General features: G+C 45.9%; 1 protein-coding gene across 3 annotated transcripts in view; it reads right to left on the bottom strand.

Moving 5' to 3' along the window:
- Positions 1-23,533, bottom strand: part of LOC126314434 (putative inorganic phosphate cotransporter) — a 133,527-nt gene extending 109,994 nt beyond the window's left edge. Inside the window, exon 1 of one of the 3 annotated variants that reach the window (XM_049992442.1) lies at positions 23,388-23,533. In XM_049992442.1, the coding sequence (XP_049848399.1) occupies positions 23,388-23,421 (34 nt within the window). In that variant the 5' untranslated portion in view covers positions 23,422-23,533. Of the gene's footprint in view, positions 1-5,667; positions 5,764-23,130 lie in introns of those variants that run through there. The other 2 variants (XM_049992441.1, XM_049992437.1) reach the window with 2 other exon arrangements.
- Between the last annotated feature and the right edge of the window lie 594 nt (positions 23,534-24,127).

Raw genomic sequence — 24,127 nt, 5'->3', positions numbered from 1 at the left:
ACTACACACGTTCGAACTGTTTCATGGCTTGGCTCCCATTCTTCTTATACTCTAAGTCTTCTCTACCAGCAGAGAAAGGCGGGCGAAGAATATTGCTTAACCATTTGTCAGTTTACTCAACAGCCAAAAGCAAAACAACATTCTCCCGCATCAATCCGCGCTTTTATCACCAGTCGCAAAATAATAAACGTAACGACTGTACATTTTACCGGGGTAATTATCTAATATGCTGAAGTTTTGCTTATGCGTTAAGTTATTTACTATTGTTATTTAGTAAACTTCCTGCAAGATTAAAACTACGTGCCAGACAGAGACTGGAACTCTGGTCCTTGGCCTTCCGCGGGCAAGTGCTCTACTAACTTGTCTACCCAAGCACGACTCACGGCCCGTCCTCACAGCTTTACTTCTGCCAGTACCTCGTCTCCTACCTTCCAAACTTTACAGAAGCTCTCCTGCGAACCTTGCTGAACTGGTACTCCTGAAAGAAAGGGTATTGCGGGGACATGGCTTAGCCACAGCCTGGGGATGTTTCCAGAATGAGATTTTCACTCTGCAGCGGAGTATGCGCTGATATGAAACTTCCTGCCAGATTAAAACTGCGTGCCAGAGCGAGACTAATTCGGCACCGAGTTCGAGTCTACGCCTCAACACCACTGGGGCATTGTCATACCAACCACAGGGCAGGGAGTGCGACCAGAACAGCACGTCATTGTGAAAGTTTTACGGGTAGAATCATACGTATGAACAAGTTTCAGCCCACTGACATGGCAGAGAGCGCCAAGACGAACTGAGTAATAGTTGGGACAACAGGATGGTGTGAAGCACTGACAAGCTTAGAAAACACCGTCACGGCACGAGCCAGGTAGCATAAACGCTGGGACTTCTGACGCAGACATTCTATTCTGTTCAGCTGCCATCAGTCGTCTTTAGTTGGTGACAGACTGAGTTACTGCAAATCCACCACCAGCCTGATGCACTCCAATGCCATGGACTGTCGATGCTGCCAACTAGTGTTAAGTCAACCTAGGGTGACCTGCTAGCTGCTGGCACCACACACTAACCACCACGCGATGCGCAATCTTTTTACTCTCCTGGCTGTACCTATGAGCAGCTACCCGAGTTTCGGCTACCCCTTGTTGGGAGGCCAGGACACTACTGCAGGGCTACCATCACCCTGTGTGAAGCTATTGGCTTCTGATCTGGGCGCCAAGTCCGATGTCTCCTAGAGCGCCTCGGTAAAGCGGCCGCCTGTGTTTCGGCTGGGCGCACAACGCCTGCAGACTACCGGGTCGGCATCCTGCACGACGCCGCCCCTGCTGAATATCCAGTATCTGACCTACGACGCCGCTGAGCAGGTCGTCAGCAACTCCCGACCCCGTGGCTCCAATCTGCCGCCGTCTATCAATGCCACGGAGAAACTATTTCTATTGTATGAATCCTGAAGAACATTTACAGCCAATGCAGTCACTGACGATCTCTAGTGTTTTATCGGACCACCCTCCCCACTCCAGGCTCGGCTTCCTGCATGTTATAAACCTCGCCCCGCCACCCTCAGAACTTCCTCATGTGAATTAAAATGTTCGATTCCGTATGAATTTTGGACAGATTGGTTTCTTCTCTTACTCAGATTAGATATTTGACATCTGAAGATCTCCGAACGTATTTGATAGCAAAAAAATTCTGAAATCTATTTTTATTATATGGATCAATTTCATAATATCTGTGTTTAATGATGAAATTTAGTAATCTCAATTGTCAAAATATCTGTAAAAAGCTTTCAGTAAATACATTGTTAAGTAACTTCCGGGAATTCAGTCAGGTAACACTTTCAGCGACCGCCGTTATTTCGGCGGGAGAACAACCCGACATTTTCAACGCGAACTGCAACGGACAGGCTACATACATGCAAATTTAAAACCTCTGTTCTTGGACTGAAGCAGGAAAGATAACACACACTGAACATTAGTGCTTCCAAAGATGACCAAATTCAGAGCTATGGAAGTGAGACTATGAATTCGCAGGTGAGGTAGCATTGACTGTCCCTCTGTTTTTTGACAAGGGAGAGAGCCGGATTCCAAACAGAGTTTAAACAGCAACCTCTATTCCTGTTAACGAGGTTGCTCGCTAATTTAATCTCAACTGCCTCCCTAATAACACTGTCCCAAAAGCTGGACGTGCATGTCAATATCTCTGTTATATAACATGGGGTGACCAGTATCCAACCAATGTTCGGCAATAGCAGATCTACTTGGCTGCTGTAATCTTATATGCCGTTTATGCTCAGTACATCGGTCCTCCACGGTCCTTATAGCTTGACCAATATATGCCATGCTGCAGCTACAAGGAATATTATTTACACCCGCCTTACGCAGAACAAGATCATCCTTAACAGAACTCAAAAGCGCTCTATTTTTAGATGGAGGGCGGAAAACACATTTCACATTGTATTTCCGTAAAATTCGACCGATCTTGTTGGAAGTGTTTCCTATGTAAGACAAAAATGCAGTAGACTTAGGTGTTTACTCAGAATTATCATTAATCACCCGATGTACAGTTGGTCGATAGTGCAATGCACGTTCAATCTGTCTATCACACTGAAGAAATGTAACTTAAGACGGGACAACTCAGCTGGCAAAGTCTCAGCGTCAGAAACGACATGTGCGCTGTCTACCACGGTACGAGGTACCTCTTCAGCTGAGCCGGATGGTGACAACTATTAGCCTGTAAGTACAAGTCGGTGTGAGTACGTTTCCTGTAGACTGCATGTCCCAATGATCCATCATCCTTCCTCCTAACAAACACGTCAAGAAAGGGAAGGCAACCATCCTCTTTCAACTCCATCGGAAAACGAATGTTCGAGTGGATCGAGTTCAGATGTTCTAGAAAGACATTCAAATTCTCCCTACCATAAGGCCAAATAAAGGTATCGTCAACATATCTAAAGAAACAGGCGGGTTTCAAAGGCGCCGACTGCAATGTACGTTCCTCGAAGTCTTTCATAAATTTGCGATCACAGGAAACAACGGACTACCCATCGCAACTCCATATGTCTGCTCGTAATACTGGTCACCGAATAAAAAGTAAGTGGATGCCGAAAGAGATTAGTTAATTCAGCACCAAACATGGCCTCAATTAACCGCAACGACTCAGCCATTTCTTATGCAATAATTTAAATACTGTCAGAACTTTTACATAGGTGCTAAATTCTTACTTACATATCGAAGTTAAGTAATGGAGGACTATCTCTTATGTTATTCAATATGTATATTGAGAAAGCAATAAAGGAAACAAGAAAAGTTCGGGGTAGGTATTAAAATCCATGGAGAAGAAATAAAAACGCCGATGACATTGTAATTCTGTCAGAGACGGCAGAGGACTTGGAAGAGCAGTTGAAAGGAATGGACAGCGTTTTTAAAGGAGGATATAAGATGAACATCAACAAAAGCAAAACGAGGATAATTGAATGTGGTCGAATTAAGTCAGGTGATGCTGATTGGTTGGGTGTGGGATTGAAGGGACCAGACTGCTAAGGTCATCGGTCCCTTGTTCCACGATAAAATCACACGAAATAAAAACTGTCAGTCGTTAAAAACGGAGAACTGAGACAAGGGACGACACAATACAAGAAGGACAGACAAAGACCAGACAAACGGAACTAAAATCACACCGAGTATGAAGGTGGTTGGCCGACCATGAAAATAAGGAAAAGCCAACCACCAAATGACATTAAAACCCACAGTTTAAAACCACAGGCCAAAGGCCCAAGTCAATACAGGAAATAAAAGGACAAACACTCAAATCATACGATAAAAACCCCCTGCCCGAATAAAACTCAACACGAGGTCCGCCATAGCAACGTCATCACATAAAAGGGCAGGGAGGGTATCAGGCAGCGCAAACGTCTGCCTGAGTCCTGTTAAAAGCGGGCAGTCCACCAAAATGTGGACCACCGTCAGAGCTGCCCCGCAGCGACATAGCGGTGGGTCCTCCCGGCGCAACAAATGGCCGTGCGTCAGCCACGTGTGGCCAACGCGCAGCCGGCAGAGGGCGACAGAGTCCTTCCGAGAGGCCCGCATGGAGGAGCGCCACACACCGGTCGTCTCCTTCACCGCCCGAAGTTTGTTGGGCGTGGGCAGGGTGCGTCACTCGTCACCCCAGGCACCAAGCACTTTCTGGCGCAAAAGCGACAGGAGATCACACTCCATAAGGCCGAGTTCCAGAGCCGGTGAACTCACTGCCTGTTTAGCCAGCGTGTCAACCCGCTCATTGCCCGGGATGCCGACATGACCTGGGGTCCAAACAAAGACCACGGAGCGGCCGCAACGGGCAAGAGCATGGAGCGACTCGTGGATGGTCATCACCAGACGGGAACGAGGAAAGCACTGGTCAAGAGCTCGTAAACCACTCAGGGAGTCACTACAGATGACAAAGGACTCACCTGAGCGGGAGCGGATATACTCTAGGGCGCGATAGATGGCAACCAACTCGGCAGTGTATACACTGTTCCCGGGTGCCAGCGACCATTGCTCACAATGATCCTCTAGAGTAAGAGCGTAACCAGTGCGACCAGAGACCATCGAACCGTCGGTATAGGCCACGGCAGATCCGGGAAACTCGGCAAGGAGAGAAACAAAGCGGCGGCGGAGGGCCGGAGGAGGGACCGAGTCTTTCGGACCCTGTGCCAAATCCAGCCGAATGCATGGTCGGCGCACACACCAAGGGGGCAGACGGAGATTGGCCCGGAAAACAGGCGGGTGATGCTGAGGGAATTAGATTAGGAAATGAGACACAAAGTAGTAAAGGAGTTTTGCTGTTTGGGGAGCAAAATAACTGATGGTCGAAGTAGAGAGGATATAAAATGTACACTGGCAATGGCAAGGAAAGCGTTTCTGAAGGAGAAAATTTGTTAACATCCAGTACAGATTTAAGCGTCAGGAAGTGGTTTTTGAAAGTATTTGTTGAAGTGTAGCCATATAAGAAGAGAATAGAAGCTTTCGAAATGTGGTTTTACAGAAGAATGCTGAAGATTAGGTGGGTGGATCATATAACTAATGAGGAGGTATTTAATAGAATTGAAGAAGAGGAGCTTGTAGCACAACTTTACTAGAGGAAGGGATCGGCTGGTAGGACATGTTCTGAGACATCGAGGGATCACCGATTTAGTACTGGAGGGCAGCGTGGAGGGTAAAAAATCGTAGAGGGAGGCCAAGAGATGAATACACTAAGCAGATTCAGAAGAATGTAGGCTGCAGTAGGTACTGGGAGATGCACAGGATAGAGTTGCATGGAGAGCTGCATCAATCCAGTCTCAGGACTGAAGACAACAACAACAACAACAACAACAACAACAACAACAACAACACGGAGGGCATTACATGTGCCTATGAAGAGAACTGCTTCCTTATTTTCCAGTTTTCGCTCGTTAATCCTGCAGTGCTTTTGCATTTCATTTCATGAAGCACAGAATCTCTTGTTTTTTCCTGTACAGTGAGATTTAGTAGCCAGGCTTTGCTCCAGGCTCATATTTAGTAAATTAAACCACGCTTGCCCGTCTTTAATTATCTCGGGTTCATATTGACAGACCACTGCACGGCTACTTTAAGTCCGCGGTGTAGCACTGCAGAGCGCCGCGCGCGCCGCCTAGCGGGTGCAGCTGCAACTACTCACGCAGGCTGGTGCCATGGTTGCTGTCGCCAGCGGCGATGCTGGGGCGGGCAGACGCGTCGTCCATCGCGTGCAGCTCGCGCGACCGCACTGGCGCTATCTCACAGCTGCAGCGGCGGGTGGACCGCGCGCTATCAGGAAAATTACCGCTCTTCTCGCTAGGCACGTGCGTACGTCGCGTTCAATCGGAAACAGGTTAACATGCTCGTGTGTTGGCGCTGCGCTTCTTGTCCTTATAATTCCAACCTGCTTTGAGCTATCATCTCAAGGAACGTGTAAGTGCACGTGGACAATGAGATGCTGAAGTCAGCGTGGAATTCCACTTTACAATACACCGTGGAGCATGACATGATGAAACTTGCACATTAGATTTTTGCCTCGTGGAGAGTAACGTGGCCAATGAGACGAGACCTCGTTCTACGCCACAAGGGAAACACCAGCCACCATACTGTATGGCACTAAACATCGTATTTGATGTCTTTCAGAGTGCGTGTGATGCGTAGCGCCGTATAACGATCCTGCCTTGGAGGTGGGTAAGTGGGAGATGTGTCTCAGAGCTGGATAGTGACAGATGGTGACGCGAGACTGGACGCGCAAGTAGTATATGTATCAGCCGACACAGGGCAATATTGGATAGGGGGACTGATTTTAGTTTCGATTGTGGCCACTAGAGTGCACTTAAGTAATAGAATGTTTTTCATAAACTATTCTAGTATTTTCATAAAGTGTTGTCTTTTTGGGAAGGCAAATGTTATAAATGTTTTTAGCAGTATGAATGATGCTTGAGTGTGGTTTAAGATTAATAAGAAGATAATCGTTTAACGAGTTATGTAATTGGATTTACTGTGGGAACATTTCGAAGAAGTATGGATATGGACAAAATGGATTTTTGTAGAATAGATTTGTAAAGTAAGTTTATGGTAAAGGGAAAGTTAATTCAGGTATAAATAATAGTAAATAACTTTAGGCATAACAAAACTTCATATCAGAAAATTGCGTCGGTAAGAAGTGTAGTCGTAGGGTTAATTATTTTGCGATTGGTTATTGATGAAAAGGGCGGACTGACTCTGGAGAGTGTTTTTGCTATTGGCTGTTGAGTAAACTGACCAAAGGTAAATCAATATTCTTTGCGCGCCTTTCTCTGCTAGTAGAGAAGACAGTATTCTCAAGAAGAGTGGGAGCCTAGCCATGAAACAGTTCGTAGTAATAGTAGTAGTAGTTCCGATGGAAATGGTAAGTTGCCCGATCTAGCAGTGTTTCATACATCGAAAGCGTAGTAAAGTTACGGCATAATTATTCCGATGGGCGTGCAGAAATTTCGCAATTTTTAAGTGAATTTTGTGACGAGAAGAGACATATTCCGCGTAGCGTATTGAGCAGGTCGGTGGCTAAAAACTGACTGCATTTGGCACCGACTGACTTAATATTTGGAGAGCATTATCAATCAGAAACAATCAGTATTTTTGTAGCTATTACGTTTTCTGGAAATGCAACACCATAAACTTGCTAACGTGAGTGAAAGGGATTATGAGTGACTGTTTTTAGACTAGCACGGGCTTGGCAGTGACACTTTCAGCTAAGTTTCAGAATATATTAATTGAGGACAAAATTTCCAACCTTTCATTTGTGTGAAAACTTTCTCCCGAAACGTAGATTAGCGACTTAAATTGCAGCCTGGTTCACGTCTAAGTACAGTAGGCTTCACTCGGCTTTCCTATTGATGATCTGCTGAGAGATTGTTCACAGGTAGGTGCAGGTCCGTCGTAAAGGAACGAAAAAGAACCGCACCGCCGCATGTGGTACGAATGTAAGTTGTTTCACAGCATCAGTAAATTGAGGATCTCCCGAAAACTTAGTTTTAGTTACGATTTGATAAAATAAACTACGTATCGGTAGGTTACAGCTTCCTGCAGTTTGCGTTTTTAGTGTTTTAACTTGTGTGCTCTAGGTGACGTGCAGTGAAAGATATGTGAATCTGCTTCACTCCCTGCTTGAGGTCACGAAAAGCAAGCTGATATTCTCAGACAAAGGACGCTCGAGCGCTATGCGGGGCAAAAAATTCGGTGACAGTATCTAGGTCAGTTTACACACCACCATTCAGGGAGACAAGGTACCCTGTGTGGGACTGGTGTCCCTAGAGGCGCGGAACCTGTACACAAACGTGCGGAGGAGGGCTACAAGGTATGTTTTCGAAATTGCTGCTTCTTCCCCGAACCTGTCCTCTAGCTGTTCAAGGAAGAATTATGGCGTTTAGGACAAGAAGCAATTTGCGCCAGATCTAGAGCAAACTATGTAATTTGTGGAGTATTTCTCATGGTGTAACCAGGGAAGGTCACATTGTGGAGTCGTCTTGACACATTCTAGTAATCCTTTCCTTCAGAAGTGACTGCTGGGGCCATGTGGCCACCAGCAAAAGAAAGTTTGATCCGGCTCACTTGCGAGTCATCTGCCTTGGCGCCGCACACTCTGAACAAGAGCTTTCCCCATGGGCGCCAACAAGCCACAGCAATGGCTACCTGACCTGGCATCAATTTCTAGGAGTCCCTGTGCCCCAGCCACAATGGGTTTATACTCCTTGGCATATGCAAGGAGCTTCCAATGCAGGCGCCATCCTTGCGATGCCTGCATCGTCAGGGGACTGCCACGGTGCAGATACTTCACGATTCCCCCATCCCAAACGGGATAGCTCCAGGTTGGGTTCTGGGTGAATTACTTTTGTCAGAAAGGAAGAATTCAATGCCGAAAAGGCACAAAAGGCGGCCGATCTTTCCCATACGATCTGTACTTCCGTAAAATTTCAAAGAGATAGTAGGCAGGCCCAAAAATGGGAACTGGGTAGTGAAGGATAAAAACTTATAAGTCCCAGAAGAGAAACGAGTATCCAAAATCAAATATCACATGGGAACCTAGAAGGCCATCCAGTAGAAAGGCAGAGGGGGAAAAAAATAGGACGATGGACTTGCAGCGCAGAAAGGGAAGTACTGCTCGGATAGTCTTGTGAAGTAGTTCTGAACACCTTTTTCAAAAAAAGGTGTCCTTAGTAGCAAGTTCGACAAGCCACATACAGTGGGAATGTTTTGAACCTTGTAGCTACAAACCGATTTGACCTTCCAGTGTTGATGGTTGGTTGGGGTTTAAGGGACCAAACAGTAGGGTCATCAGTCCCTTGTTTCAAATATGGTCCATTCCGATAGTGTGACATCTCAGAAATATCAGAATAAAAGGGAAAAGGCTAAAAATGTAAAAGGGCAGTCATGTTGTCAATGGTAAAAACAAAATAGGCAAGTCAGCAAGAGAGCGAACCCAACGCTATGCTGAAGCAGCACAGGCAAGACCACCTGCAACGTAAAAGGTGCAACCGCTAGAATGAAGTACGTATGGGAAAAGGAGACTAACCAATCCTAAGAAAAAATAAAAACAGTAAACTTCCAGTGTTGAGACAGGAGTTAGTCATATCTGAGCGGCAATAGTTAATGAAGTTAAATCTAAGGGGGAAGGTATTCTTGCTAGAGATCATAAAAACAGTTATTAGCATCCCATTTAGACAATGAATGGACGTCATTTAGTTCCAATTTGTCTGATTAGACGCGAAGTTTAAACTGACTGTCAATAGCGCCCTAGGGGATTTTATGCCGAGTACGTGGATTAAGGACCCATGAGACCCACCGTAGTTTAATAATAAAATTCGCAAAACTTTGAAGCGAACATTGTTGCACTCCGGGTTAAACTAGACCGTATAAATGTAGACAGACAAGTCCGTAGAAATTCGTGCGTCTGTAAAAAGATCGATGAGCGAAACATACACTGTCATACCTTAGCGAAGGATCGCTCAGAAACCCGCGAAAATATTGGTACTAAGGTTCCCATCATGTGTCTTCGACCAATCGTGTGGAAATAGGACAACAAAACGGAAGCTTAACTTTTCAATTTGGCGTGGATGTTCGTACAGAAGAATCGTATAGCATACAATAGTGTGACCGTTCCACGGACTCGTGTGGAGGCAACATCGACTCAAAGGAAGGACTCTGCGCTTGTTGATGACGTCACGTCAGCAAGGCACGGCGAACGCCAGGTCTGTTGCAGGCAGAAACGCCTGGGCGTGCTTATCACTATAAATCTCTTATGTATGCACAAAATGTTTGTTATCGTTTTGGATTCTGGAGTTTTATTTAGATGAAAGATTTTCTTACTATCGTAAAGCTACAAATGATCATAATTCTGTATCACTGAATCCTTTTGAAATAAACTTAGATCAGTATGACAAGATGCTTTGCCCCATTGCAAGCTTCAGAAATTTTACATTGAAGTAACTATATTTACTTGATCCATTTTTTATGGAAACGTACCCCAATCCTTCCTGGCAGATTAAAACTGAGTGCCCGACCGAGACTCGAACTCGGGACCTTTCATATCAGCGCACACTCCGCTGCAGAGTGAAAATCTCATTCTGGAAACATCCCCCAGGCTGTGGCTAAGCCATGTCTCCGCAATATCCTTTCTTTCAGGAGTGCTAGTTCTGCAAGTTTCGCAGAAGAGCTTCTGTAAAGTTTGGAAGGTAGGAGACGGATACTGGCAGAAGTAAAGCTGTGAGTACCGGACGTGAGTCGTGCTTCGGTAGCTCAGTTGGTAGAGCACTTGCCCGCGAAAGGCAAAGGTCCCGAGTTCGAGTCTCGGTCGGGCACACAGTTTTAATCTGCCAGGAAGTTTCATATCAGCGCACACTCCGCTGCAGAGTGAAAATCTCATTCTGGTACCCCAATCCCCTTACAATGAACTCTTTTTTATCTATTTTCGTTTGACATCATCACTGGAAATGTGAACTAGTTTACATGTGTGAATGTCCAACAGTTGCTAGATATTAGATTACAGACGTTTTCAACGAAAGGAATTCTAAACGAGAAACAAAATAGCTTCATACATCGAAAATACTTCTGAGCTTAAACTTTTTTAAAGATTAGAAAAGATAAATATTCCCCTCTTGCAACTGAAAGGAGAAACTTTCTAAGATGGTTGGTTGGTTGATTGGGGTTGAAGGGACCAAACAGCAAGGTCATCAGTCCCTTGTTACAAAGACGGTCAGTTCCGACAGAGGGACAGCTCAGAAGAGTCAAAAACGATAAAGGTAAAAGGTAAAAGGCTAAAAAAAAAGTGCAGTTGTGTCGTCAATGATAAAAACACAAGGAGGGAAGTCAGTAAATGGGCAAACTCAAGAGAGGAAATATCCCACCTGTGAAGCAGTACAAGCAAGACCACATGCTATTTAAAAGCGTTCAACCGCCAGAGTGTAAAAGGGCGGATTGTAAAAGGGATTAAACAAACCTAAAAGGCGATAAAAACAGTAAAAGGGAAAAAAGAAGGAACATGGCCAGGGAGGGGAGTCAGGAATCTCCAAGCATAGCCTACAGTGGGAGACATCCCAACCCTCACCGCCCTGCCCCTACTCCAGAGGGAGATGAAAATCCTTAAAACTGAGAATAAAAACCACTTTCACGGAGGATACTGAGAACCAGTTCAACCATCCGGGAATCGTCTGCTAATATTAAGGGTAAAGTGCAGGGAAGTCTGTACTTAGTACGCAGAGCTAAAAGAAGGGGGCATTCCACCAAAATGTGGGCCACTGACTGGAAAGCTCCACAACCACAAAGTGGGGGTGGCTCACCACGCAAAAGAAAACCATGGGTCAGCCTGGTATGGCCGATGCGAAGACGACAGAGGGTGGTTGAGTCCTTTCGCGAGAGGCGTAAGGAAGAACGCCATGGGACAGGTGTCACCTTAATCGCACGAAGTTTATTAGACAAGGAGGTAGCCTCCCAGGATGTAGCCCATGATTGCGCAAAGTGGGATTTGAGATGAAGCCGTAAATCCGCCACAGGAGGGGTGACAGGGAATGGGGGGTAAGTGACTGCTCCCCCAGCCAAACGATCAGCAAGCTCATTTCCTTGGATGCCCACATGGCCAGGGACCCAAAGGAAGCTAACAGAACAAGCAGCATGGTGGAGATCAGCGAGATGGTCATGGATGGAGGAGACCAAGGGATGACGGGAGAAACACTGGTCAAGTGCCTGAAGGCCACTCATTGAGTCTGTACATAACAAAACGCGATTGAGCTTGGACTGTTTAATAAAGGCCAGGGCCCGGGAGACCGCCATCAATTCCGCAGTGAACACCCCACATGCATTTGGCAGGAGATGATTTTCCATGCCTACAGAGGAGGTGAAGGCATAGCCCACACGATCAGCAGATTTAGAGCCATCAGTGTAAAAAACAACAGCATCCCGAAACTCAGATAAAATGCGGCGGAAAAAACAACGGAACACCATCGGGGGAACGGAATCTTTCGGACCTCGGCAGAGATCCATCCGAACTCGGGGCCGAGGAACTAACCAAGGAGGTGTGTTGGGGAGGGAACGTGGGATACAGGAAAAGGAAGGAAGCTGAAAATCACGGCGAAGAGACGCTAGGCGGAGCCCAACCGGTAAACCCGCCCGAGGGCGGGAGTCAGGTGGGCGACTTCCTTGGGCAGGGAACAGGATAGAATAGGAAGGATGAGTGGGAGAGGAACGGACAGCGATTGCATACGAAACCAGAAGCTGGGAGCGCCGAACGGAAAGGGGGGGGATCCCAGCCTCAACCAGGAGACTATCTACAGGGCTAGTCGGGAAGGCACCAATGGCCAAACGGATACCACGATGGTGGACCGGATCCAAGAGGTGCAATGTAGAAGGGGCAGCTGAACCGTAAACTTGACAACCATAGTCCAAGCGAGACAACACTAAGGCCCGATAAAGGTGGAGGAGAGTGGAACGGTCAGCACCCCAAGAGGTGTGGGCAAGGAAGCGAAGGACGTTTAGTTTACGGAAACATCCTATCTTCAGGCGTCTGATATGAGGCAGCCAAGTGAGCTTGTTGTCGAAAAGAAGGCCAAGGAAACGAAACTGTGGGACCACAGGTAATCGTTGTGCATTGAGATAGAGCTCTGGATTGGGGTGGACTGTCACACGGCGACAAAAGTGGACCACTCGCGATTTTAAAGGAGAAAACTGAAATCCGTGTGAGATGGTCCATGCAGAGGCACGCCGTATAGCACCCTGGAGCTGACGCTCTGCAGCGGCCATCGAAGAGGAACTAACCCAAATGCAGAAATCATCCACATACAGAGCAGGAGTGACCAAAGGACCGACGGAGGCCACAATTCCATCTATAGCAATGAGGAACAGAAGTACACTCAATACGGAACCCTGAGGGATGCCATTCTCCTGGGTTCGCGGAGAACTTAAAACTGTACCAACCCTAACCCTAAACGAACGATGAAACAAGAACTGGCGGATAAAAATCGGGAGTGGGCCCCGAAGACCCCACTCATGAAGTGTAAGTAAGATATGATGGCGCCAAGCCGTATCATAGGCCTTGCGAAGGTCGAAAAATACAGCAACCAAATGGCGGCGCTGGGAAAAGGCCTGCCGAACTGCGGATTCCAAGCGAAGTAAATGATCGATCGGAGACCGTCCCTCTCGGAAGCCACACTGGTAAGGGGACAACAGACGCCGAGATTCGAGGACCCAAGTGAGCCGACGGGCTACCATCCGTTCAAGTAACTTACAAACAACGTTCGTCAGACTAATTGGCCGATAGCTGTCGACGAACAGGGGGTTCTTACCGGGCTTAATGACGGGAACCACGAAGCTATCCCTCCATTGAGAAGGGAAGTCACCCTGGAGCCAAATACGGTTAAATACCCGGAGAAGATGTCGCTGTTGTGGAGCACTGAGATGTTGAAGCAGTTGGTTATGAATGAAGTCTGGGCCAGGGGCCGTATCATGAGAAGAGGAGAGTGCGGAAAGAAGTTCCCATTCAGTAAAAGCGTCGTTGTATGATTCTGACTGGCTGGGGGTAAAACATAAGGTGGAAGCTTCGGCCCGCTCTTTCTGGGGAAGGAAAGCAGCCGGATAGGAGGCTGATGCCGACGCTGTTGCAAAATGGGTCGCAAGGTGTTCCGCGAGAATCAACGGGTCCGTGCAAAGGCCATCCGGGAGGTGAAGACCCGGGAGGGTAGACTGCCGATGGCAACCTTGGAGAGAGCGAAGTGTAGCCCATACCCGTGACAGAGGGACAGCAGAACCGAGGGAAGAAACAAAGCGTTCCCAACACATCCGTTTGCTCCGTTTGATTAAGTAACGGGCCCTTGCGCGAAGGCGTTTAAAGGTAATAAGATTGGCAACGGATGGATGCCTCTTAAGGTGTTGCAAAGCTCGACGGCGATCACGGATGGCAACGGCAATGTCCGAACTCCACCAAGGGACCTGCCGGCGGCGAAATGGTCCAGATGAGCGCGGGATAGCAAGGCTAGCAGCGTGAACAATCGCGTCAGACATGTCACGTATGACATCATCAATACCATCCGACAATGAGGGAGAAAAAACGACCTGTGCAGTATACAGAGGCCAATTGGCACGTTGGAAAGACCAACGAGGTGATCTGTCCATGGGGGAGCGGGAAGGGAGCGAGAGAATCAACGGGAAGTGGTCACTATCGCAAAGGTCGTCGTGCGGTGACCATTTTAGGGAAGGGAGGAGGGAGGGAGAAGAGAGAGAAAGATCAATGGCAGAAAAGCTACCATGACCGGCACTGAAATGGGTAGGGGAGCCATCGTTAAGAAGGCACAAGTCGTGGTCGGTAATAAACTGGTCAATGAGATGACCCCGACTAGATGGAAATGCACTGCCCCATAAGGGATGATGTGCATTAAAATCGCCAAGTATAAGGAAGGGAGGAGGAAGTTGCTGAAGGAGGGCACTTAAGGAGGCAGGTGTAGGAGTTCTGTCAGGAGGGAGATACAGATTGCAAATTGTGACTCCAGAGTCCAGGTGGATCGTAACAGCAACTGCTTCCAATGTAGTTTGGAGAGGAATCCACGTGCTGGCAATGTCCGTTCGGACCAACGTGCAAACTCCGCCAGACGCCCGTAGGGGGCCGACCCGATTTCGACAGAAAGCACGGAAGCCACGGAGGGTTGGTGAGTGACCACCAGTAAAATGAGTTTCTTGTAGAACCACACAAGCCGCAGAGTAAAACGAAAGAAGGGATTGCAACTCCGGTAGGTGACGGTAATAGCCATTACAGTTCCATTGGATAGCCAAAGAACGATGAGTCAATTGGGGGGTGAACAGGCTAATGTCAGTCATGCCGGTGGGTCACCACCCGTCACCGACAAGGAGGGGGCGACATCCATGAATAACAGGTCAGAGTTAGGTTGTGAAGATGGGGACGAGACCTCTGGCGATACCAGAGACTCCTTGTCCCGGGACTTGTGCTTCTTCTTTCTTTCTGTTTGGGATCGTGGAGGGCTGTGCAACAAAATGGAGCCAGCCACAGCAAGATCGGGAACAGAAAGAGAGCGGGCGATCTGAGGGCCCGCAGACCGTGGTTCTCGTGGTGGCCGCGTGGCAGCAGACCTTTGGCCTGGAAGGTGCCGGGAAGGGGGATCCCGCGAGGGGCGCCCATGACCGGCAGACGCCGAAGAAGCAGGACACTTCTCCAGCCGGGGAGAGGAAGCGGTGCCCGGGGGGGATGGTGTGGGAACCGCAGGGGGAGGGGGGAGGAAAGGGGTTCGGGACTGGGGTAAGGAATGAGGAGGAGGGGGTGAAGATACTGCTGAAGCATAACTAGTTGTCAGGGTCACTGGATGAAGGCGTGTATACTTTTTACGGGCCTCGGTATAGGTGAGACGATCAAGAGTCTTATACTCCTGTATCTTTTTCTCTTTCTGATACACTGGGCAATCCAGTGACCGTGAAGAATGATTTCCACGACAATTTACGCACACAGGAGGGGGAACACAGGAACTTCCCTCATGGAACGGATGTCCACAGTCACCACAGAGGGGGGCCTGCGAACAGCGCGAAGACATGTGGCCAAAACGCAAACACTTGAAACATCGCATAGGTGGTGGGATGTATGGCTTCACGTCACACCGATAGACCATAATCTTGACCTTCTCAGGGAGGGTGTCCCCTTCAAAGGCCAAGATAAAGGCACCAGTGTCAACGCGGTTGTCCTTCGGACCCCTCTGAACCCGCCGAACAAAGTGAACCCCCCGCCGGCTTAGATTGTCCCGAAGTTCCTCATCAGATTGAAGGAGGAGGTCTCTATGGAAAATTACACCTTGCACCATGTTCAAGGACTGGTGTGGAGTAATTGACACAGGAATCGTACCAAGATGGGTACAGGCATGGAGAGCTGCAGACTGGGTAGCTGAAGCGGTTTTAATCAACAGCGACCCAGACCGCATCTTGCTGATAGAGTCCACCTCGCCAAACTTGTCTTCGATGTGTTCAACAAAAAACATAGGTTTCGTATGAGTAAAAGTATCCCCATCAGTTCTGGCGCAAACCAGATAGCGAGGGAAAGGTTTCGCCCCCAGCCGACGAGCTTGGCCCTCCTCCCAGGGGGTAGCCACGGAAGGGAAGGCGGAAGGGGCAGTGGAAGCAGCACGTGAAGAATCTTTTCCAGTCAAAGAGACGGCCGGAGAACGGCCAGAGTTGTGGACTCTTATGCGTTTCATGAGCATAGTGTCCGCCCTGATACCACCCACTCCGATCAGGGGCTCTCCTCATGGGCGCCACCCAGCCACAGCAAGGGCCGTCTGGCACGGCGGCCATTGCTGGGAGTTCCGATGCTCCAGGACGACAAGCAACCACTCCTAGGCTTACATGAGGAGGTCACAGCTCAGGTATCAGACGTGTGATCCCTGTGTTTTCAGGGGGCTCAACCAAAAGGGTACATAGCGACCCCACCACACGGGCTGGCTACCGTGCTGGCTATGGACCCTAGCGTCAAACAACGACGTAAAGGAAACGATGGAATCAATGATGATGGCACACGCCGGAGACACTAGGTAAGGTGCTCTTCCCCAAATGGCTCACACTACGGAAGAAAATTTAGTGATGGAGGTCAAACCCCAGAGGGGACCAGAGAATACCAAAAGGATGAAGGAATTACAGAACAAGGCTGAATTGCAAGGTCAACAGAACCAGGAGAATAGCAGGGCCAACATAAGGAAGGACACCGTAAGTAGGGACACCAAGAGAGGGAGAGGAGAGGTCGGAGGGAAGGATGAAGGACAGGAAAGGAGGGGAAGGGAAAGGAAATGCAGCCCGGAAAAAGAAGGAAGGCTGCAATAGCTCGGGGCCCCGTGCTCGCCACGCACGTACTCACGAAAGGACCGCGAGCCCCCTGGGGGGAACTTTCTAAGAAAAAATTTTATATGATAAAACAAGTATGTCTCTTCTGCCTCTTCTGTACCCTCCCCTCCCTAACGTGTAAAATCGCAAGGTATTTCATTAACATTCAGTACTCCTCACCCCCTAGTCAACCAAGATACCTAAAGAAAAGCACCAATATGTTTACAGTTTCTTGTAAAAGCAACCCAGTACAAACGTAACTTCCTCAGATTTACAAATAAGGTAAAGAAGCACGAATTCTGTTGCTGCTGGACCATGAAGTTGTTTTTGTATGTCAATCATTAAAACAGGTGGAAAGTTAAGTTCAGGAGTACACTATTTGTTAAGAAGTGTAATGAATTGCAAAATTAATTGATTGCAGAAATCTCTCAGAACAATGTGTGTCGGTCAACTACCGCCAATAGCTTTACATTTTCCGTGTCAGAGAGGGAGACCCCACAATTATGAGTATGCCTGCAACAGACCTGGCGTTCGCCGTGCCTAGCTGACGTGACGTCACGAACAACCGCCGAGGCCTTCCTTTTAGTCGGTGTTGATGGACATAGTAATAAATACCCCTGGCGTTGAAAAGTCCTCTGAAATCTAAGATCTCCAGGTTTCCAGGGATTCCCAAGTCTTTTTTTTTACTGAGTTCTCTATGGCATTGGCCCCTTAAAGTGCCTTTTATCGCTGGGCCAGCGCAAAGTCTCATGAGACTAGAACAATCATCAGCTGGCTGCTTTATTGTAAAGGTAAAAGAACGGACCCCCAAAATTACAGACATACCTTTAACATCAGTATGTTGCAGAATTCTTGAACATATTCGAAGTTCGAATGTAATAAATTAGCGTCGCTCATTCAAAAGTCATCTTGCCCTAATCTCTCATGATATCTTGCGCATTATGGATAAAGGCCAACAGGTATATTCCATATCCTAAGGTTTCCGGAAAGCGTTTGACGCGGTGTCACATTGCAGACTTAACGAGAGTCCGAGCATAAGAACAGGTTCCCAGATATCTGAGTGGCTCCAAGACATACAATTCAATAAGTTGTCCTCTACAGCGAGGTCAAGGATATCGTCAGGAGCGCCCAAGTGTGGTAGGACGGCTGTTATCTATATACATCTATATACATATATCATGTGACTGATTGGGTGAGCGGCAATCTGTCTGGTGATGACGCTGTAATAACAAGAAAGTATCGTCGATGAACTTCAGAAGGATACAGTTTGACAGAATATCTATTCGGTGTTGTAAATGGTAGGAAAGTGTATGGTAGTGCAGATTGCTAGCAAAAAGAATCTTGTTATATTCGAGCACAGTATTAGAAGCGTTCTGCTGGACAGTCACGTCGATTATCTAGGCACTATGTTCCAAAGCGAAATGAAAAAAGAGCAAGTATGGTAGACGAATGGTCGACTTCGGTTTATTGGGAGAGTTGTAAAGTGTGGCTGACCTACATAGAAGAACGCTTGTGGAACATTTGTGCACCCCATTCTTGTGTTCCGCTCGACCCGCCTGGTCGGATTCAAGGAAGACATCAAAGCCATTCAGAGGCGTATTGCTAGATTTTGTTACCGGTAGATTCAATCGCGCGCGTGTCACATGTGCTTCGTGAACCCAAATGGGAATCCCTAGAGGGAAGATAATTTCTTTCCGCGGAATACTTGGGTAACTTTAGAGAACAGGCTATTGCAGCTGGTTGCAGAAAGGTTCCGCTGCCGCCAGCGGACATTTCGCGTAATGACTGCTCAGATAAGAAGTTAAGACTCTTACGGAGGCATTTAGACAGCGGCTTTCCCTTCGCTCCGATTGCAAACGGAATAAGAAGAGAAATGACGAGCATAGTACCCTCTGTAGTACCCTCTGATATACGCGCATACAATGGCATGTCGAGTGTGAAGAAGTGGGTAGCGTAATAAGAGCATTACCCTCGAAATACATCAGTTCTGCTACTGCCACCCGACACCTGTCCGAAACTGATCGGATCGTCTTCAGTTTTTAGGAAATATCACATCAAGGCAGTATCTACACCTACATCCATACTCCGCAAGCCACCTGACGGTGTGTGCCGGAGGGTACCTTGAGTACCTCTATCGGTTCTCCCTTCTATTCCAGTCTCTTATTGTTCGTGGAAAGAAGGATTGTCGGTATGCCTCTGTGTGGGCTCTAATCTCTGATTTTATCCTCGTCTCTTCGCGAGATATACGTAGGAGGAACCAATATACTGCTTGACACTTCGGTGAAGGTATGTTCTCGAAACTTTAACAAAAGCCCGTACCGAGCTACTGAGCGTCTCTCCTGCAGAGTCTTCCACTGGAGTTTATCATGTCCATAACGCTTTCGCGATTACTAAATGATCCTGTAACGAAGCGCGCTGCTCTCCGCTGGATCTTCTCTATCTCTTCTATCAACCCTATCTGGTATGGATACCAGACTGCTGAGCAGTATTCAAGCAGTGGGCGAACAAGCGTACTGTAACCTACTTCCTTTGTTTTCGGAATGCATTTCCTTAGGATTCTTCCAATGAATCTCAGTCTGACATCTGTTTTGCGACGATCAGCTTTATATGATCATTCCATTTTAAATCACTCTTAGTGTGTACTCCCAGATAATTTATGGAATTAACTGCTTCCACTTGCTGACTCGGTATTTTGTAGCTAAATAAGGGATCTATCTATGTATTCGCAGCACATTACACTTGTCTACATTGAGATTCAATTGCCATTCCCTGCACCATGCGTCAATTCGCTGCACATCCTCCTGCATTTAAGTACAATTTTCCATTGTTGCAACCTCTCGATACACCACAGCATCATCTGCAAAAAGCCTCAGTTAACTTCCGATGTCATCCACCAGGTCATTTATGTATATTGTGAATAGCAACGGTCCTATGACACTCCCCTGCGGTACACCTGAAATCACTTCGGAAAGACTTCTCTCCATTGAGAAAGACATGCTGCGTTCTGTTATCTAGGAACTCCTCAATCACACAATTGGTCTGATAGCCCGTATGCTCTTACTTTGTTCATTAAACGACTGTGGGGAACTGTATCGAAAGCCTTGCGGAAGTCAAGAAACACTGCATCTACCTGTGAACCCGAGTGTATGGCCCTCTGAGTCTCGTGGACGAACAGCGCGAGCTGGGTTTCACACGACCGTCTTTTCGAAACCCTTGCTGATTCCTACAGAGCAGATTTCTAGTCTCCAGAAAAGTCATTATACTCTAACATAATACGTGTTCCAAAATTCTACAACTGATTGACGTTAGAGATATAGGTCTATAGTTCTGCGCATTTTTTCGACGTCCCTTCTTGAAACTGGGTGATTGAGCTGTAATGTCTATCGTTTTAAAATTTACTGCATGGACTAACATTGCTTCAAATAACGTCGTCCAAATATTGGTGACAAATCATTAAAAAATACTTTACAAATGGTTTACAGAATTTCTGTGTGGTCGTGCTTCCGACACCGCCAAATTTCGAGAAGGTCCACTAAAACCGGTTGTTACCAAGAACATCGATCCTGTGGGCCCCAGCACAAACTCGCAATGTTACTCGACTTAGGGCAGATGCACTCTTCAGCATATAGAACGCTACAGTACATACGACTTTTGATCGAAGGTCAAAAGCAGGCAATTTTTATTCTTGTGAAGAAAGCCCGAACACTTCGAACAAAGAGATTTAAGATCCGTATACAACGTCGCAACGGGAGACAATTTTTTTTATGCCGGCAAACCGGAAACTAAGTCAACTGTTTGGGTGTTGCACGACGACTTTTTTTTTAAATTAAGGTCTGAGCCCCTCCACGCTCGCACAAGCATGGTGACAAAAGGTCTACTCTCACCTCTGCATTGTTAGTGTTTAGAATCGAGGAGATCGCAGGAGCGAGGAACTGCGATGTTATCCGTACGTCTGGGTAGGGTTACCCATTAATATGCGCGCATCTGGGTGATAGAAGTGGTCGAAAAAGCTCGTCAGAGTCAAGCTTGAAAGAAACTACGATCTGAAACAAACTTACGTTACCTCGGGAAACACTTCAAACAAATTTATCGGTTATTTCTTTTGTTACAATGGAAATACTTTGACCGTAGGTTTAGTGAATCGAAGATCAGTTAATGCTAAGGTGTGCAACTGTTCCGCGAACGTGACCGACGATATCAGAACGAACTACCCATCATTCCTCGACAAGACCTGTTAGACGGCGCGACAGAGAACTCATTTGACGGAGAAAAACTTCTAATAAATGTCTTTCTCCTCAATTGTCATCTAACGAACTTTGGTTCAGTTGTGTCAAACATCTGGAGAAAACAAGTCCATATTTTGTGGAATGTTGTCTAAAAGTGAGAGAGTAAAGAAAAATTTACCTCGTCTTTGAATGATGTTTGAGTAACTATTTTACGTATAGAGTTTTTGTTATTACGCAAATCATTAGCCATACAATTTAATTGCACTTAAGGAGACCAATGATTAATTTGGAAACAGATTCAAACTGGTACCTGATCAAGCATCACTCAAAGGTTCATCAGATGTTTAATTTTTTCTTTATTTTGTGTAAAAGGAAACACTTTCAAATTTTTTTACAGTTAAATATCACACCAATGTAACCTTTTAGGTGCAAAATAGCTAGGCCTTAAATAGATTAACATTTACACAGCAACAGTTTGTGAAATATTTCATTTTCCACTCAAATCACTAAGTTTTTCTTAGTTACCTTGAATACTTCAAAATTTTTTTGCAAAACAAGACACCACGCTAGTCAATCTGATACTCCATTTCTACATTTCGTACTCTTCGCCTGGATGCGAAATTTGGGACAGAAAACCCATGTGTGGTTTCTGGATACTTTTTTTCGCTTTGGTAAAACAAGTGACCAAAAAACGCGAAGATAAAGATTTTCATCACAGTAAAAAGCTTCTGAATTCTTCCGGAAGCACGTATTTCAGATGCTAATATGGGAGTGGAAAAATGTTTCCAGAATTGTTTCTAACAAAAGCGTACAATTTATTAAATGCTGATATCGGGAACAGTAAAAGTATTTTTATCGGAAAGATGTTTTCCATTCATTCTTTTTGGCAACACGGGACCCTCCGGTTTCTGCACAAGACTTACTTTCAACATTTCGCATCGTCAAAACAATGTAAACTAATGCAATCAGTATCCCTGCCATATCGTGCTACTGACTTAACACAGCTTCACCGTGTTCCATATCATAAGATACGAGTTAATACTTTCACTACACACTGCTCTGTGTTGTAGGTGGATCTGTTGGCACTTCTCCCACACATGTACCACTATTTACGTAAAGTGACTCCAAAACTGAATTATAGCTGTTAATAGTACACCTAGGAAACTAACTTTGGTGTAAAATGGGTCTAAATGTTACTCACCGGCTTGAGCTATAAGAGAAGGCTAACACCAAATTATAACTTAACTAATTTTACTGATAATCTTAAATCCTGAGCTACATCTATGTTTGCGGATATTCTGCAAGATTGTTAAGCAGCCTGTTACACAATAGCATTTTTGTGACAGCACGTCCAAGAAAATTAAGCAGACGTGATGAGCTTATCTAATATTACATGTGCACGTTTTCTGAAGATGTTATTCCGAACAGTACTGAGACTACGATATTGACGGAAATCAGTCCAAACTAATTTAATGGATAGTGTTATTAGACTTAGTAATAAGACTATTTTTCTTCGAAAGCATTACAACAAACAAGTCATTCACGTCGCGATGTTTTGATATTAAACTATTGTACAATAAGATTTAACAAGTTAAATCGAACCATGTACCTACTATATTCAGTAATTATTCTATGAAGGAGGAACTGCCAATCAGAAATTCTTTCAGTTTGCTATTGGAACCATCTGCTAGGTGCTAAGGAGATCAAATATATTCATGGATGCAAACTTTACTCCTTTCTATGCAAGATGAAGGTAGAGGTGTAGGTAAGGGAGGCTTTTGTTCCTAGTGTTATGTTTATAAATGCTACTGTGTTCTAATTCTGCATGATTCTTTACAAGAGTTTCATAAAACAAATATATTTTGAAGCTGATAAGTCCAAATTAGTGCCTGCATGAAGCTCAAGGAAGACATCAGATGTTCTTAAACGCTAAGTATTTTCCTACTGCTGTCATCACCAAATTTACCAATTACACTGAAACACGGAAACAAAATATTACTGAACTCTAGCATTTGAGAAAATGCTATTTACAATTTGAATTCTGATGAATATGCACATACCTGAATTTTGTACAATCAGTTTTATAAATTTTCTTTCCCTCGTACAACATACTGACATCAGAATTATTCCCTTTCTGTCCGACTAGCTTGCAGCAAGTACATTTGAAAAAAAGAATGCACAGCCGTGACCTAACCATCGGCTAAACATACTGTGAATGGCACCAACGACTACTATTCATACATAGCATAATAATTTCCGCTTATCATGCATAGCGTTTATACAAGTAACGCGACAACATCGCGTGAGGAGCACTTGCCTCGACTGTGTTTCCTGGTATCTTGGGACCCCATCGTCACTGCGAGCTTGCCTTGGAGGAAACTAAATTAGTCAACATCAACCGCTGCGGCGCTAACAACGCTACATCTGGTCTCTGACCAGGTCCGGCAACCTATTCGCTGTACACAGCATGTATAAAAATGATTGACTTATTTATTCAGGTATTTCTCTGTGAAAATAACTATTATCGCTATAACGAGTATTCTTATCACAATAGCGTGCATGCTTTTGGGTCCTGTGGCCATACTGTCTGATTTACTATAAATGAAATTAATTTTGGTGAAGTGCGGTACAGTGCTATTTCACGTATCGCCTCCACAGATTAAAAATTCATACCCCCGTTAGTCTGCAGTGACTCGGGTCTAGCATTCGGAAGTAGGGTGAAAACTGCTTTAGGCATAATGTTTAGATTGAGAAGGACACTGTCAGTTTCCTTCCTCATATTTGTTTATTCCTACCTTGGCTCCATCTCTAATGACCTCGTCATTCAAGGGGCTGTAAAACGATTATCTGCCTTCTATCTTCCAGTTTCCTTTTTCTTTTCCCCGGTATTTATTCGTACAAAAGATGCCTCTATGGCACCAAATCGACACTGCGTAACAACATTACACGGAGCCGAGAATACTATTAACTCGAAGATAATAAAAATGAGCAGTATTGTCAGCAGCATTATGCGAAGTGTTTAGAGCCTTAAACTGGAAAAAAGAAAAGAAATAAGTA

This window comes from Schistocerca gregaria, chromosome 1 (genome assembly GCF_023897955.1).
Source record: "Schistocerca gregaria isolate iqSchGreg1 chromosome 1, iqSchGreg1.2, whole genome shotgun sequence".
Classification (NCBI taxonomy): domain Eukaryota; kingdom Metazoa; phylum Arthropoda; class Insecta; order Orthoptera; family Acrididae; genus Schistocerca; species Schistocerca gregaria.
Note: the sequence above shows the minus strand (reverse complement) of the source record. Positions and strands in the feature narration are given on the sequence as shown.